The sequence below is a fragment of the Stenella coeruleoalba genome (assembly GCF_951394435.1).
Source record: "Stenella coeruleoalba genome assembly, chromosome: 2".
Taxonomy (NCBI): Eukaryota; Metazoa; Chordata; class Mammalia; order Artiodactyla; family Delphinidae; genus Stenella; species Stenella coeruleoalba.
The window spans coordinates 41,146,519-41,162,906 of NC_137147.1; the positions used below are offsets into that span (position 1 = coordinate 41,146,519).

General features: G+C 40.5%; 1 protein-coding gene across 1 annotated transcript in view; it reads left to right on the top strand.

The window, feature by feature from the left end:
* The window catches only part of CCDC175 (coiled-coil domain containing 175), a gene marked incomplete at its 5' end in the record, with an annotated part of 74,351 nt that overhangs the window by 11,690 nt on the left and 46,273 nt on the right, over window positions 1–16,388 (top strand). The window contains 2 exons of the mRNA XM_079913567.1: window positions 4,349–4,471; window positions 14,388–14,497. Of these exons, the coding sequence (XP_079769693.1) occupies window positions 4,349–4,471; window positions 14,388–14,497 (233 nt within the window). The remainder of the gene's footprint in view (window positions 1–4,348; window positions 4,472–14,387; window positions 14,498–16,388) is intronic.

The following is a 16,388-nucleotide window of genomic DNA, read 5'->3' on the forward strand; positions in this document are numbered from 1 at the left end:
GAGTCTTAATTAAAATTTAGTAGAATACAATCTGGCAGTGATCAACATTTTGATGCAAGAGAGAGAAATATCACTCCCTGGGAAGTGCAGGCCCCTGGGACAGACTGCCAAGTGAGGGTGCTTGGCTTCGCAAAGAAAAGAATTCAAGAGTGAGACAAAGTAAAGGGAAAGCAAGTTTATTTAGCGAGATACACATTCCTTAGGCAGAATGCCGACCTGTCTCAGAAAGCGAGAGTGGCCTCAGGGTGTGCGGGTGGTTAGTTTTTATGGGCTGAGTGATTTTATACGATCACAAGTGGGAGGAATATTCTATTGCAATATTTTGGGGAAGGGGGTGAGGATTTCCAGGAATTGGGCCACTTCCCTCTTTCTGGCCTTTTATGGTCAGCCTGGGAACTGTCACGGTGCCTGTGGGTATGTCATTTAGCATATGCTAATGTATTACAATGAGTGTATAATGAGGCTTAAGGTCTACTGGAAGTCTTCCACCATCCTGGGCCTATTGATTCTAACAAGTTTTTTTTTTTTTTTTTTTTTGGCTGCACTGGGTCTTCGTTGCTACGCTCGGGGCTTTCTCTAGTTGTGGTGAGCAGGGGCTACTCTTCATTGCAGTGTGTGTGCTTCTCATTGCCGTGGTTTCTCTTGTTGTGGAGCACGGGCTCTAAGCGCTCGGGTTTCAGTAGTTGTGGCATGTGGGCTCAGTAGTTCTGGTGCACGGATTTAGTTGCTCCGCGGCATGTGGGATCTTCCCGGACCAGGGCTCAAACCGGTGTCCCCTGCATTGGCAGGGGAAGCCCCTAACCAGTTTTTAGAGTATCCTGTTTTTCTCCAACGGCTTTGTCCCCTTCCTCATTCTTTTAATGGTTTTGCCCTGCCCTCTCCCTTCGTCTCAATTTGGTTCTTGGGATGATTGGTTTCATGATAAGACTATTCATAAGTTCCAGTCAGGTCTGAGAGTCTCTATCCTTTAAAGTGCCCCTGGCTTCAGAAACAGTTTTACACTAAAACCATGGATTATTTTTCTTAAGTATAGACAGTTCAGCCCTAGTCATCCTCAGAACAGGCACTTTGTGAAGCCGCTGGCAAAGAGTCCCTTGGGCAGTCTGCAGCCACTAAACAGAATTTGTAAAAGTTGAGTTCCCTGGACCTTTTCCCGGGATGAAGGCAGCTGTTAGCCTGCATTGCAGTAGTGGAGTCAACTGAAATTCCTGACTCTTATCATTGGACTAGACCTTGCTTGGATTTTTTGTTATTGCAATGAAATAGTCAGGACAGCAAGGACCTAAAGGGGTTTTCCTGTTTTCATTCTCTACCCACAACAATGATGAGAGGACTTCATTTCACCCACTGTTTCCAGCCCTCTGCTGGACTTTCTCTATGAGCAGTCTGGAAGCCCCACACTGGAGGGATTCACTGAAGTTATAGGGGCAGAAAGTGGGATGTGTCTGCATGGACACAGGGGAGGGACGATGTGCAGGGCAGTATAGGTTAGGAGTGGGGAGAGCCTTGTCCCTTTTCTTTACTTCCCCAGGGGCTGAAACAATGGTCAGTAGTGGCATGGGATCTGAGCTTTGCCCACCAAAAGGAAGGCTCCACCAGGCAGGGATTTTGTCTGGCTTTTTTCATTGCTAAATTCTAGCATCAGGATCAGTGCCTCTCGCATGTTGTAGGCACTCTATAATATCACTGTATTGAATGATTGAGTTTCTAACTTCATTTTAAGCTCTAAAGGGAAGTTTCTACCCTCCCCAACCCCTTCCTATTCTTTAATATAAATGTTAAAAGGAAGGAAGCCCAGAGGGGCTTCAAATTGAGAATTTGAGAACATGATAGTTTCTCCTTCCTTTTGTGAATAGTGTTTCTCAGGGATCCACAAACTTTTTCTGAAAGGGGCCAGAGAGTAATAGGGCTTTGTGGACCATATACTGTCTCTGTCACAACTACTCAACTCTGCCGTTTTAGCACAGAGAAGCCAAGAGCACTACCTAAATAAATGAATGTGGCTTCACAAAAACAGGTGGAGGCTGGATTTGGCCTACAGGTAGTAGTTTGCCTACCCCTGGTCTATCTCCCTGGAAAAGGGTTAGGATACTTTCAGATGCAAATAGCAGAAGCCCTGACTCAAACTGACTTAAATAGTAAGGACGTTTATTATCTTACACAGTAGGAATTCCCAAGGTTGGGCAGACTGCAGGACTAGCTAATTCAGTAGCTCATCCCTCCTCCATCTTTCATCTTAAGGCTGGTTTCCCTCTTCATCACAAGACGGCTGCCAGTGACAACTGGACTATGTTTCCTTTCTCAAGTAGAAAGAAGAAAACCTTTCCCAACCAAGGACATAAGTTTCTTGCTATGTCTGATCCGGCCAGGTTAAGACAGTGCCCACCCCAGAACAATAGTGGATCCTAAGGGAAAACGTGTACTAGTGGGCTAGACCAACTGGGAGTGGATATTAAGGACTCAACCACTAATGCTCATTAAATGCACATCATATGCCATAGTAACAGCCTGTTAATTCCCTTTGTTTCCAATGAGAAAGGAAAAGCTGTTTACAGCTGTCAGAGTCTTCAAACCGTAAGTTCTCTTCTAACACAAAAGAGTTTTTGCTAATATTACTTCTATAATTGCAAGACCCAAGACCTTGGGAGAAGGCTTAGGCCAAAGTATGAGCACAGAATTTCAATTTTCAACAAAATTTATTATCACCAAGTTTCATTTTAATGCACCTGTGCCCTAGTGCAGAGATAACTGATAATGATCACATTCATTCAGAGTAACCACTTTGGGTGAATTGGCTGGTGGCTTTGATGGAAAGCCACACAAACATGTTTTCATAACTCTTTAATACAGAGTTAAATATACTTTCTCTGGCCTTACTATTCAGTCACCTTTTTCTTCATAATTCATTTTGCCAGACAAATCCATGATGTGTCTGATTTTGATAAGGTGACTCATTTCAATAGGATCTGACAGGTAATCACAATATGTTTAATCATAGGAAAACTGTTATTTAATCTGTTACTGAAAATAATCAATAATCAATCTGTAACAAGAATAGAAGAGTTTTTTATTTGAGCCAAACTAAGGACTAGCTCAGAAGCCATCTTCCCAGATTACTCTGAGAAGCTGCTCCAGAGAAGCATGGTTTTCAGTATAGTTTTTTTTTTTTTTTTGCGGTACACGGGCCTCTCACTGTTGTGGCCTCTCCCGTTGCAGAGCACAGGCTCTGGACACAAAGGCTCAGTGGCCATGGCTCACGGGCCTAGTCGCTCCGCGTTCCTATATCTCAATATGTGAAAATTTCTTTTATCAATCCCCAACAGATCAGTGACCCCCTCAATGGGTCCTTTGCCCAGTGTTGCAAATGCCAATCAAACGAGACCGGGTTCAAGATCAGAAACTCGAATCATTGATCAAGGAGTGGAGAAGGGAGAGCTTGTGCTCTAAAAGTACCATCTGCCTGAAGGGAGGGGAATAAGGGAATTTTAAGGATTAGGAGGCGGTGGTCATCAGGGCTCTAGGAAGGGGGCAGAGATTTACAGAGGCAGCCAGAGCAGCTAGGGCATGCACAGTCTTCCATGCTTCCTCGCACAGGGCATGAATTGTGCCTAGCAGAGTATAAATGCCCCCTTTGGGCAGAGATCTTAACATGGTAATGAAGCAAAGGTAACTTTCTGACACCTCTAGGCCTCATCTGCGCAGGCAGAGCACTCCTGTGGTCAAGTCACAGTCAGTTCAGGGCATTTGACCACTGAATATCTCTTAAGACACAGCTGCAAAACATTTCTACCAAATACTGGGCGCTTTTGAAACAAGCCCAGGTAAATGGAGATAAGGATCCTTTAGCTCTCAGGGGCTGGTATGGATGACAAAATGGTAAGTTGTTTAGGATTGTGAGCTGCCCTATCTTCAGTGATTTTGTTTTTGGTCTGTTTTACTTCTCATGAAATAACGTGAATTTAGATTTCCAAACAATTCTTAATTCCTTCCTTTGACTCTTCTGATGTGCTTAGCGCACAGTAAATCTGGTAACAATTGCTATGATGTTTTACTAGTAAATTTTACAGTGGCAGTTGCCTTTATAATTTGCTGTTAATGATCATTGTTTCATTGTTCCTCTAAATTTACTAGTTCAACATTTTATAATTACAGTTTGATCCTTGTGATTTATTATTTTTCCTCTGGTGCTTCAAACTAAGCAAACCTGTTTTTTTTAATTTGATAATATACTTAGATTGAATATGGTATACTTAAATATGAATTAGGTTGACAAAATTTAAAAAAAGATTTCCTAAACTGTGTTGTCCTCTTAAGCTTTTTGATTTGTTTATTATGTTTGTCACTACAGATTGATGAATATAAAAAACTCTGTGAACTAAAGAGAAAGGAGACTTACAAAAAGAAGAAAGAATTGGATACATTAAGGCTTAAAATGACAAAAATGAGAGAAACCCTTGCTGCCAGCAGAGTGGTAAGAAAGAATAAACTATGTTTCTTCAAGCCCGACCCCAAGCACCTCAATATACACTGCCTTGAATACAACTAATAGCAGGTGGTTTAAAAAAGGAGCTGATATTAATTAATCTTCATGCCATCGGGGGAGAATGTTTTCGGCATGTTAATCTTTTCTGACATTTAAAGTGTTATAGGGCAATTGTGTTTTCTTCTTTAGGAATATGATGGAAAGAAGGAAGTTTGGAATGCTTAGGTACACATTGCATTTGATGGGCCAAAATACTGTAAAAATGTTTTTTAAAAAATACATACAGAACTGACCAAATGGATATAGAATCATATGTAATGTTTGTGTGAGATTGCTTTATTTTACATAACAAAGTGAATAAACATGGGCAGATTCCTTAATTCTGAATGTGTGATAATAAAACAGAATTTAGGCTCTCCATTTATATTGAGTACACTAATATGGAAAGGAGACTGTTTGTCTCTTTGAGTTAGAAAATACTTCAGAGCTCTATACTTCTATTTTTCTTTTGTTGTTGTTGTTGCTAATTTTTATTTTATTTTATTTTTCTTTTTCTCCCTCCCTCCCACCCTCCCTATCGCACCCCTCCAGGCGGTCACAAAGCACCGAGCTGATCTCCCTGTGCTATGCGGCTGCTTCCCACTAGCTATCTACCTTACGTTTGGTAGTGTGTATATGTCCATGCCTCTGTCTCGCTTTGTCACAGTTTACCCTTCCCCCTCCCCATATCCTCAAGTCCATTCTCTAGTAAGTCTGTGTCTTTATTCCTGTTTCACCCCTAGGTTTTTCATGACATTTTTTTTTCTTAAATTCCATATATATGTGTTAGCATACGGTATTTGTCTCTCTCTTTCTGACTTACTTCACTCTGTATGACAGACTCTAGGTCTATCCACCTCATTACAAATAGCTCAATTTCGTTTTGTTTTATGGCTGAGTAATATTCCATTGTATATATGTGCCACATCTTCTTTATCCATTCCTACGATGATGGACACTTAGGTTGTTTCCATCTCCGGGCTATTGTAAATAGTGCTGCAATGAACATTTTGGTACATGACTCTTTTTGAATTATGGTTTTCTCAGGGTATATGCCCAGTAGTGGGATTGCTGGGTCATATGGTAGTTCTATTTGTAGTTTTTTAAGGAACCTCCATACTGTTCTCCACAGTGGCTGTATCAATTTACATTCCCACCAACAGTGTAAGAGGGTTCCCTTTTCTCCACACCCTCTCCAGCATTTATTGTTTCTAGATTTTTTGATGATGGCCATTCTGACTGGTGTGAGATGATATCTCATTGTAGTTTTGATTTGCATTTCTCTAATGATTAGTGATGTTGAGCATTCTTTCATGTGTTTGTTGGCAGTCTGTATATCTTCTTTGGAGAAATGTCTACTTAGGTCTTCTGCCCATTTTTGGATTGGGTTGTTTGTTCTTTTGTTATTAAGCTGCATGAGCTGCTTATAAATTTTGGAGATTAATCCTTTGTCAGTTGCTTCATTTGCAAATATTTTCTCCCATTCTGAGGGTTGTCTTTTGATCTTGTTTATGGTTTCCTTTGCTGCGCAAAAGCTTTTAAGTTTCATGAGGTCCCATTTGTTTATGTTTGTTTTTATTTCCATTTCTCTAGGAGGTGGGTCAAAAAGGATCTTGCTGTGATTTATGTCATAGAGTGTCCTGCCTGCCTATGTTTTCCTCTAAGAGTTTGATAGTTTCTGGCCTTACATTTAGGTCTTTAATCCATTTTGAGCTTATTTTTGTGTATGGTGTTAGGGAGTGATCTAATCTCATACTTTTACATGTAGCTGTCCAGTTTTCCCAGCACCACTTATTGAAGAGGCTGTCCTTTCTCCACTGTACATTCCTGCCTCCTTTATCAAAGATAAGGTGACCATATGTGCGTGGGTTTATCTCTGGGCTTTCTATCCTGTTCCATTGATCTATATTTCTGTTTTAGTGCCAGTACCATACTGTCTTTATTACTGTAGCTTTGTAGTATAGTCTGAAGTCAGGAAGCCTGATTCCTCCAGCTCCATTTTTCGTTCTCAAGACTGCTTTGGCTATTCGGGCTCTTTTGTGTTTCCATACAAATTGTGAAATTTTTCGTTCTAGTTCTGTGAAAAATGCCAGTGGTAGTTTGATAGGGATTGCATTGAATCTATAGATTGCTTTGGGTAGTAGAATCATTTTCACAATGCTGATTCTCCCAATCCAAGAACATGGTATATCTCTCCATCTATGTATCATCTTTAATTTCTTTCATCACTGTTTTATAATTTTCTGCATACAGGTCTTTTGTCTCCTTAGGTAGGTTTATTCCTAGATATTTTATTCTTTTTGTTGCAATGGTTAATGGGAGTGTTTTCTTGATTTCACTTTCAGATTTTTCATCCTTAGTGTATAGGTATGCCAGAGATTTCTGTGCATTAGTTTCGTATCCTGCTACTTTACCAAATTCATTGATTAGCTCTAGTAGTTTTCTGGTAGCATCTTTAGGATTCTCTATGTATAGTATCATGTCATCCGCAAATAGTGACAGCTTTACTTCTTCTTTTCCGATTTGGATTCCTTTTATTTCCTTTTCTTCTCTGATTGCTGTGGCTAAAACTTCCAGAACTATGTTGAATAAGAGTGGTGAGAGTGGGCAACCTTGTCTTGTTCCTGATCTTAGTGGAAATGCTTTCAGTTTTTCACCATTGAGGATGATGTTGGCTGTGGGTTTGTCATATATGGCCTTTGTTATATTGAGGAAAGTTCCCTCTATGCCTACTTTCTGCAGGGTTTTTATCATAAATGGGTGTTGAATTTTGTCAGAAGCTTTCTCTGCATCTATTGAGATGATCATATGGTTTTTCTCCTTCAGTTTGTTAATATGGTGTATCACATTGATTGATTTACGTATATTGAAGAATCCTTGCATTCCTGGAATAAACCCCACTTGATCATGGTGTATGATCCTTTTAATGTGCTGTTGGATTCTGTTTGCTAGTATTTTGTTGAGGATTTTTGCATCTGTGTTCATCAGTGATATTGGCCTGTAGTTTTCTTTCTTTGTGACATCCTTGTCTGGTTTTGGTATCAGGGTGATGGTGGCCTCGCAGAATGAGTTGGGGAGTGTTCCTCCCTCTGCTATATTTTGGAAGAGTTTGGGAAGGATAGGTGATAGCTCTTCTGTAAATGTTTGATAGAATTCGCCTGTGAAGCCATCTGGTCCTGGGCTTTTGCTTGTTGGAAGATTTTTAATCACAGTTTCAATTTCAGTGCTTGTGATTGGTCTGTTCATATTTTCTATTTCTTCCTGATTCAGTCTTGGCAGGTTGTGCCTTTCTAAGAATTTGTCCATTTCTTCCAGGTTGTCCATTTTATTGGCATAGAGTTGATTGTAGTAATCTCTCATGATCTTTTGTATTTCTGCAGTGTCAGTTGTTACTTCTCCTTTTTCATTTCTAATTCTATTGATTTGAGTCTTCTCCCTTTTTTTCTTGATGAGTCTGGCTAATGGTTTATCAATTTTGTTTATCCTATCAAAGAACCAGCTTTTAGTTTTATTGATCTTTGCTATCGTTTCCTTCATTTCTTTTTCATTTATTTCTGATCTGATTTTTATGATTTCTTGCCTTTCATTTCTTTTTCATTTATTTCTGATCTGATTTTTATGATTTCTTTCCTTTTGCTAACTTTGGGGTTTTTTGGTTCTTCTTTCTCTAATTGCTTTAGGTGCAAGGTTAGGTTGTTTATTCGAGATGTTTCCTGTTTCTTAAGGTAGGATTGTATTGCTATAAACTTCCCTCTTAGAACTGCTTTTGCTGCATCCCATTTATTTTGAGTTGTCATGTCTCCATTGTCATTTGTCTCTAGTTATTTTTTGATTTTCTCTTTGATTTCTTCAGTGATCACTTCATTATTAAGTAGTGTATTGTTTAGCCTCCATGTGTTTGTATTTTTTACAGATCTTTTCATGTAATTCACATCTAGTCTCATAGCGTTGTGGTCGGAAAAGATACTTGATACAATTTCAATTTTCTTAAATATACCAAGGCTTGATTTGTGACCCAAGGTATGATCTATCGTGGAGAATGTTCCATGAGCACTTGAGAAAAATGTGTATTCTGTTGTTTTTGGGTGGAATGTCCTATAAATATCAATTAAGTCCATCTTGTTTAATGTATCATTTAAAGCTTGTGTTTCCTTATTTATTTTCATTTTGGATGATCTGTCCGTTGGTGAAAGTGGGGTGTTAAAGTCCCCTACTATGAATGTGTTACTGTCGATTTCCCCTTTTATGGCTGTTAGTATTTGCCTTATGTATTGAGGTGCTCCTATGTTGGGTGCATAAATATTTACAATTGTTATATCTTCTTCTTGGATTGATCCCTTGATCATTATGTAGTGTCCTTCTTTGTCTCTTCTAATAGGCTTTATTTTAAAGTCTATTTTGTCTGATATGAGAATTGCTACTCCAGCTTTCTTTTGGTTTCCATCTGCATGAAATACCTTTTTCTATCCCTTTACTTTCAGTCTGTATGTGTCTCTAGGTCTGAAGTGGGTCTCTTGTAGACAGCAACTATATGTGTCTTGTTTTTGTATCCATTCAGCCAATCTGTGTCTTTTGGTGGGAGCATTTAGTCCTATTACATTTAAGGTAATTATCGATATATATGTTTCCATTCCCATTTTCTTAATTGTTTTGGGTTCGTTATTGTAGGTCTTTTCCTTCTCTTGTGTTTCTTGCCTAGAGAAGTTCCTTTAGCAGTTGTTGTAGAGCTGGTTTGGTGGTGCTGAACTCTCTCAGCTTTTGCTTTTCTGTAAAGGTTTTCATTTCTCCATCAAATCTGAATGAGATCCTTGCTGGGTAGAGTAATCTTGGTTGCAGGTTTTTCTCCTTCAACACTTTCAATATGTCCTGCCACTCCCTTCTGGCTTGCAGAGTTTCTGCTGAAAGATCAGCTGTTAACCTTATGGGGATTCCCTTGTGTGTTATTTGTTGTTTTTCCCTTGCTGCTTTTAATATGCTTTCTTTGTATTAGTTTTTGACAGTTTGATTAATATGTGTCTTGGCGTATTTCTCCTTGGATTTATCCTGTATGGGACTCTCTGTGCTTCCTGGACTTGATTAAGTATTTCCTTTCCCATATTAGGGAAGTTTTCAACTATAATCTCTTCAAATATTTTCTCAGTCCCTTTCTTTTTCTCTTCTTCTTCTGGAACCCCTATAATTCGAATGTTGGTGCGTTTAATGTTGTTCCAGAGGTCTCTGAGACTGTCCTCAGTTCTTCTCATTCTTTTTTCTTTATTCTGCTCTGCATTAGTTATTTCCCCTATTTTATCTTCCAGGTCACTTATCTGTTCTTCTGCCTCAGTTATTCTGCTATTGATCCCATCTAGAGTATTTTTCATTTCATTTATTGTGTTGTTCATCATTGTTTGTTTCATCTTTAGTTCTTCTAGGTCCTTGTTAAATGTTTCTTGCATTTTGTCTATTCTGTTTCCAAGATTTTGGATCATCTTTACTATCATTATTCTGAATTCTTTTTCAGGTAGACTGCCTATTTCCTCTTCATTTGTTAGGTCTGGTGGGTTTTTATCTTGCTCCTTCATCTGCTGTGTGTTTTTCTGTCTTTTCATTTTGCTTATCTTACTGTGTTTGGGGTCTCCTTTTTGCAGGCTGAAGGTTCGTAGTTCCTGTTGTTTTTAGTGTCTGTCCCCAGTGGCTAAGGTTGGTTCAGTGGGTTGTGTAGGCTTCCTGGTGGAGGGTACTAGTGCCTGTGCTTTGGTGGATGAGGCTGGATCTTGTCTTTCTGGTGGGCAGGTCCACGTCTGGTGGTGTGTTTTGGGGTGTCTGTAGACTTATTATTATTTTGGGCAGCCTCCCTGCTAATGGGTGGGGTCGTGTTCCTGTCTTGCTAGTTGTTTGGCATAGGATGTCCAGCATTGTAGCTTGCTGGTCGTTGAGTGAAGGTGGGTGCTGGCATTGAGATGGAGATCTCTGGGAGATTTTAGCCGTTTGCTATTATGTGCAGCTGGGAGGCGTCTTGTGGACCAGTGTCCTGAAGTTGGCTCTCCCACCTCAGAGGCACAGCACTAAGTCCTGGCTGCAGCACCAAGAGCCTTTCATCCACACGGCTCCTTAATTTGGGATGATTCGTTGTCTATTCATGTATTCCACAGATGCAGGGTACATCAAGTTGATTGTGGAGCTTTAATCCGCTGCTTCTGAGGCTGCCGGGAGAGATTTCCCTTTCTCTTCTTTGTTCTCACAGCTTCCAGGGGCTTAGCTTTGGATTTGGCCCCGCCTGTGCGTGTAGGTCGCCGGAGGGCGTCTGTTCTTTGCTCAGACAGGACGGGGTTAAAGGAGCCGCTGATTCGGAGGCTCTGGCTCACTCAGGCCGGGGGGGTAGGGAGGGTCACGGAGTGCAGGAAGTTGCACCAGCCTGAGGCTCGCCGTGCGTTCTCCCCGGGGGAGTTGTCCCTGGATCCCGGGACCCTGGCAGTGGCGGGCTGCACAGGCTCCCCGGAAGGTGGGTGTGGATAGTGACCTGTCTTCGCACACAGGCTTCTTGCTGGCGGCAGCAGCGGCCTTAGCGTCTCATGTCTGTCTCTGGGGTCCGCACTTTTAGCCGCGGCTCCCGCCCGTCTCTGGAGCTCCTTTAAGCAGCGTTCTTAATCCCCTCTCCTCGTGCACCAGGAAATAAAGAGGGAAGAAAAAGTCTCTTGCCTCTTCGGCAGGTCCAGACTTTTCCCCGGACTCCCTCCCGGCTAGCCGCGCGGTGCACTAACGCCCTGCAGGCTATGTTCACGCTGCCAACCCCAGTCCTCTCCCTGCGCTCCGACTGAAGCCCGAGCCTCAGCTGCCAGCCCCGCCCGCCCCGGCGGGTGAGCAGACAAGCCTCTCGGCTGGTGAGTGGCAGTTGGCCCTGATCCTCTGTGCTGGAATCTCACCGCTTTGCCCTCCGCACCCCTGTTGCTGTGCTCTCCTCCGCGGCCCCGAAGCTCCCCCCCTCCGCCACCTGCAGTCTCCGCCCGCGAAGGGGCTTCCTAGTGTGTGGACACTTTTCTTCCTTCACAGCTCCCTCCCACTGGTGCAGGACCCGTCCCTATCCTTTTGTCTCTATTTTTTTCTTTTGCCCTACCCAGGTACGTGGGGGGTTTCTTGCCTTTTGGGAGGTCTGAGGTCTTCTGCCAGCGTTCAGTAGGTGTTCTGTAGGTGTTGTTCCACGTGTAGATGTGTGTACTTCTATTTTTAAAAATTAACAACATTGGGCTTCCCTGGTGGCGCAGTGGTTGAGAGTCCGCCTGCCAATGCAGGGGACACGGGTTCGTGCCCCGGTCCGGGAAGATCCCACATGCCGCGGAGCGGCTGGGCCCGTGAGCCATGGCCGCTGAGCCTGTGCGTCCGGAGCCTGTGCTCCGCAACGGGAGAGGCCACAACAGTGAGAGGCCCGTGTACCACAAAAAAAAAAAAAAAAAAAAAATTAACAACATCGAGTGAAAGCCAGTATTGTGATAAATATTTTGTGAGGATTACCCTCATTTTAAAGATAAGAAAACTGAAGCTTATGCAGTGACTATAATTGAAGAGGTTAATATTAATACTACTTCTACGTTAATTAAAACAGAAACACCTGTTAATCTATCACAGTTGAATTAATGAGTCTAGCGTATTTCTTCTATTTGTGTTCAGAATTACATGTAAAACTATGTGGGGCAACAGTAATACTAAAACATCGCATTGCTTATCAGAGTCTTCAGTTAATTCCATTATATCAATACTATTTATAGTGTGATTTTGACCATTATAGTTACAATATATCTATTATGACATCCAATTACAAAACATTAGTAAAATCAAAAAGTTCCCCCAGATATGTGCGTTTAAAAAGGTGATTATCTGTTTCTTCATATATCAACATAGTAAGGAAGCATGAGTCAGGCTAGGCTCAAAGGAGAACACGGGGATTGTATAAAACAGATCTTATCGGCACGCCTAAGCTCATATCCCTAGTTGGGGCCTCATAAATTATGCCAAGCACACCACCTGGTTTGGAAAAATGAAGTATATGTTCCTTAACCTGTTCTTCAAAGATCTCTAAAGACAAATAAGTCAAGGCTTGAGGTGGCAGGGGTAAACTCATCTCCAGTGTCATTCTCTTCCTCCCCCCAATCCAGCGCCCCACCCCACCTTACCAGTGGAGAATTGTGTTTAAAGCACGAACTTCAGTATCACAGAGACCTGGGTTCAAGTCTTGGCTTTACCAACCCGAAGTTTCCTCACCTATAATATGGTGGTAATAATATTACCTATTTCAAAGGGCTTTTGTGGAGATAGAATGAGGTCATGCCTATAAGGCTTTTAGCTGAGTGTTTTGTATTTGGTAAAGTTTGTTGTTGTTATTGCCTGAGATTAGAAAACAACATTTTGGCTATGGACTTGAGACTACAGGGAATTTCAGGTTCATCTTCATGTGGTGCTTTTAGTTTAGAAAACTCTGCAGCCAGGTCAAACTGGTGTGATGCTGGCAGAAAAGAATAATGATGTGTGATTCTCAAGGTGCCCTACATGTCCAGGGCGGGGAGGATCGAGGGCTAGAGGTTATGGATGTCAGGCAGGACGGGCCTTCAGTGTATAGTCACTAATCCTGATTATTGGTCAGAGTTCTTTGGACATTCTGCTAATTTTTGATGGCATATCTAGGATTTCAGACTCCTGTTAACTCTGGAACTACTTATAGCCCACAAGTTCAGTCATATGAGTGCTTTAGAGGAAAAAAAAATAGTTTGGGGAGCTTTCACCCACCTGTCTCACCTGGCATGACTGAAAGAACCTCTATACCCCCAACAGGTGTTTTTCTGACCCCACACTGATGTGCAGGGTTAGGTGGCTCTAAATAATCTGTCCATGGTAGCTCTATGCCAGAGAGCAAAGGAATTTGTTTGATCAGCTTTTCTCTCAGCTCCACTTTCCCTCACAAGCTGAAATGCAGACCCAAGCTCTGATAAGTTTGCTTTCCCTTTTCTTTATTCCAAAACTGTGTTGTAAAAATATGTTCACTATGAATTTTCTCCATCCGTATTTCCTTTTTAATCATGCTAATATTTTTTCATAGTACCCAATTTTTCCATTTCTAAATTACTGATTAAATATTAAGAAAAAAATCTTTGCAACATGGACATAGCTATCAACTAAGGTGAAAGACCCAATTTGTTTTGACTTTTCTTTTTATAATACTCATTCTAGTATCCTGGAATAACATGTTGAAAATAATTATGAAAATGTATATTTAATTTTTTTAAATGGTAGTCAAGATGAATTCATGTCTTGAAAACTGTATTTATAGTTTTCACATTGCTATAATTGGTTTCTCTCCCTCCCAAATTTTGTTTTCTTTTCTGATGAATTCAGGATTATTTCTGTCTCAGTTTGTTTTATAAAGAAACAAGCAGTATAATGATTGCTTTATATATATATATTTTTTTTAATTAATTAATTTATTTATTTACTTTTGGCTGCGTTGGGTCCTCGTTTCTGTGCGAGGGCTTTCTCCAGTGCGGTGAGCAGGGGCCACTCTTCATCGTGGTGCGCGGGCCTCTGACTATCGCGGCCTCTTGTTGCGGAACACAGGCTCCAGACGCGCAGGCTCAGTAGTTGTGGCTCACGGGCCCAGCCGCTCCGCGGCACGTGGGATCTTCCCAGACCAGGGCTCAAACCCATGTCCCTTGCATCGGCAGGCAGATTCTCAACCACTGCGCCACCAGTGAAGCCCCTGATTGCTTTTTATTTTAACTAAAGGACACCCCCAGTGTAAAAGTTGAATGGATGATACATGAATATTTAGTGAATTGGACTTCTGTCATGAATCATTTGATGATGATTGAATGCCCCAATTTTACTGAATTTTCAACAGGTTCTTAGTGATCACAATTTAGAGATATCACAACTACAAGAATCAATAAGACATTGGGAACAACAGGTTGAAGACATGAAGAAATCCTGTAAGATCCTGGAGGATAAAATGTAAGTATAATACTTTATCTTTACAGAAGCACTTCTAGATGTTATGTTCCTTTCATTAAAAAAAATGTATTTAATAGTAGATGAAAATTATTCTCTTATTTTACTAAAAGTTGTGTGATTGTCAGCTTTATAGAATCACCTCTTCATTTTGAAATTAAACAGTCTTTCAGATGATCAAGAGAAAAAAATTGAGGATGATGTGGTTAGTTTAGGAAAAGGGAGGGAATTTGGGGTGTGTACTATCCTTATTTCAGTTCCTTACTCCCTACAAATACGCGCCTGGAGGAAGGCACTGCCATAGGGCTGCAACTCACCTAACCATGCTGCTACAGTTGTTGTTCTTAGTCAAGGGGGACTTGCAGCACTTATTGAGAAAATACAGGGAAGCCTCAAGGCAAAAACTTTTACCATGGAACTGAAACCAGAAACATAAGGAAATATTCCATCTGTCTCAAGGCCTAGTGTTTGCTTCCTTCTGCGATTCTCTCTTTATCTACATGCTGTGTTCTCTTCCTGGTGAGTCCGTGGCTAAGCATGGCCATTCCAAACCCTCTGAGTTTACCTGTCACAGATCCATCTATCTTTAGAGACTGACCAACAGATTCTCTCCCAGGAGAATTCCCAGATTTCCCATCAAAAGCTGTTTGGCTCAGCTCTGGATAGGAAGGTGGGGTCTTTTAATATAAACATGGCTTCTGGGCTTACCCCCAGGGTTTACTGACAGTTTAAAAGACAAATTATGGTCTGAGCAGATTCCGCAAAAGATAAGTAATTCCACATGTGGGATCCTGTTACAATGTGGCTCATTTCTACATAGATTTGAATGTATTGGGATTAAAATTATGTCTTCTAAAATAACAACTGCACAGTACTATTCTACTCTATCATCAACAGTCCATAAAATATGCAATAATCCTTATACTCAGTACCAGATTTAAAATTGGAAAGCTCAAGTAATACAACAATTAAAAATCAGAATAAAAAATCTTTTTCTTTGAAAGTGATTCGATAATTTTAGTTGATATCTATTTCTTAAAAACTAGGCAAAGAATCATAGTGGAAAATATAGATTAGCTCTTATTTCTAGGAATTATGATTAAAAGCCTTGAAACACTGATAAAGTTTTATTTATAAGCAGACTTCATGTTAGCTAACTGGTTTTAAATGTATGTCCAAGATAAAAATGGGGATTCATTGATCTTTCATTTTGAATGGCTCATCTTTTTGTTTTCAGTCCCAGCCTTTCAAGGGTTTTCATGTGGAATCTCACTGAGGAAAAGTGCTTTTGATTAATTTGGTGATTGAGGATATAAGTTTCCCCCCCTTTTATTAATAAAACTTTACTTTTTCTTCTTTATAACTTGGCAAATTAAAAGAAAATTCTCTGTATTTTTATTTTGTCACTTAGTTCCTTTTCTCTATCTTTGGAGGTAGGGAGAGGCAGCTCAGTTCTTGTTTGGTGGATTTGAAGAATCAAACAGTGTTGTTTTATAATATTCTATAAGATTCTTTAAGAATAAATTATACAAGAAACAAATAATTTATATAACTCAACTTCCTATTAATCTATTAGTCTTAATTTCCCCCATCCCACCCACCATGAAATCGTTAACTTGCAAGCTCATTATCTATTTTGAGGTCAAAATATTGAGGGAAAGCAAAAATTACTCAACTCCAAGTTTAAATTCTATATGTGGACAGTTAAGGGTACCTCAAATTCTTCACAGATCCACAGGAGGCATTGCTAGTTTAATCCTTCTTCTTTGCTATTATTGATATCCAGCATGATGTATTTGCATAATAAAGGCAAATCAGTGCCTGTCTTTCTAAATTGCTATGACATTTTTCGTCATTCAGCTGGTTATCAACATGTGGGAAGTGGGGAATTGGA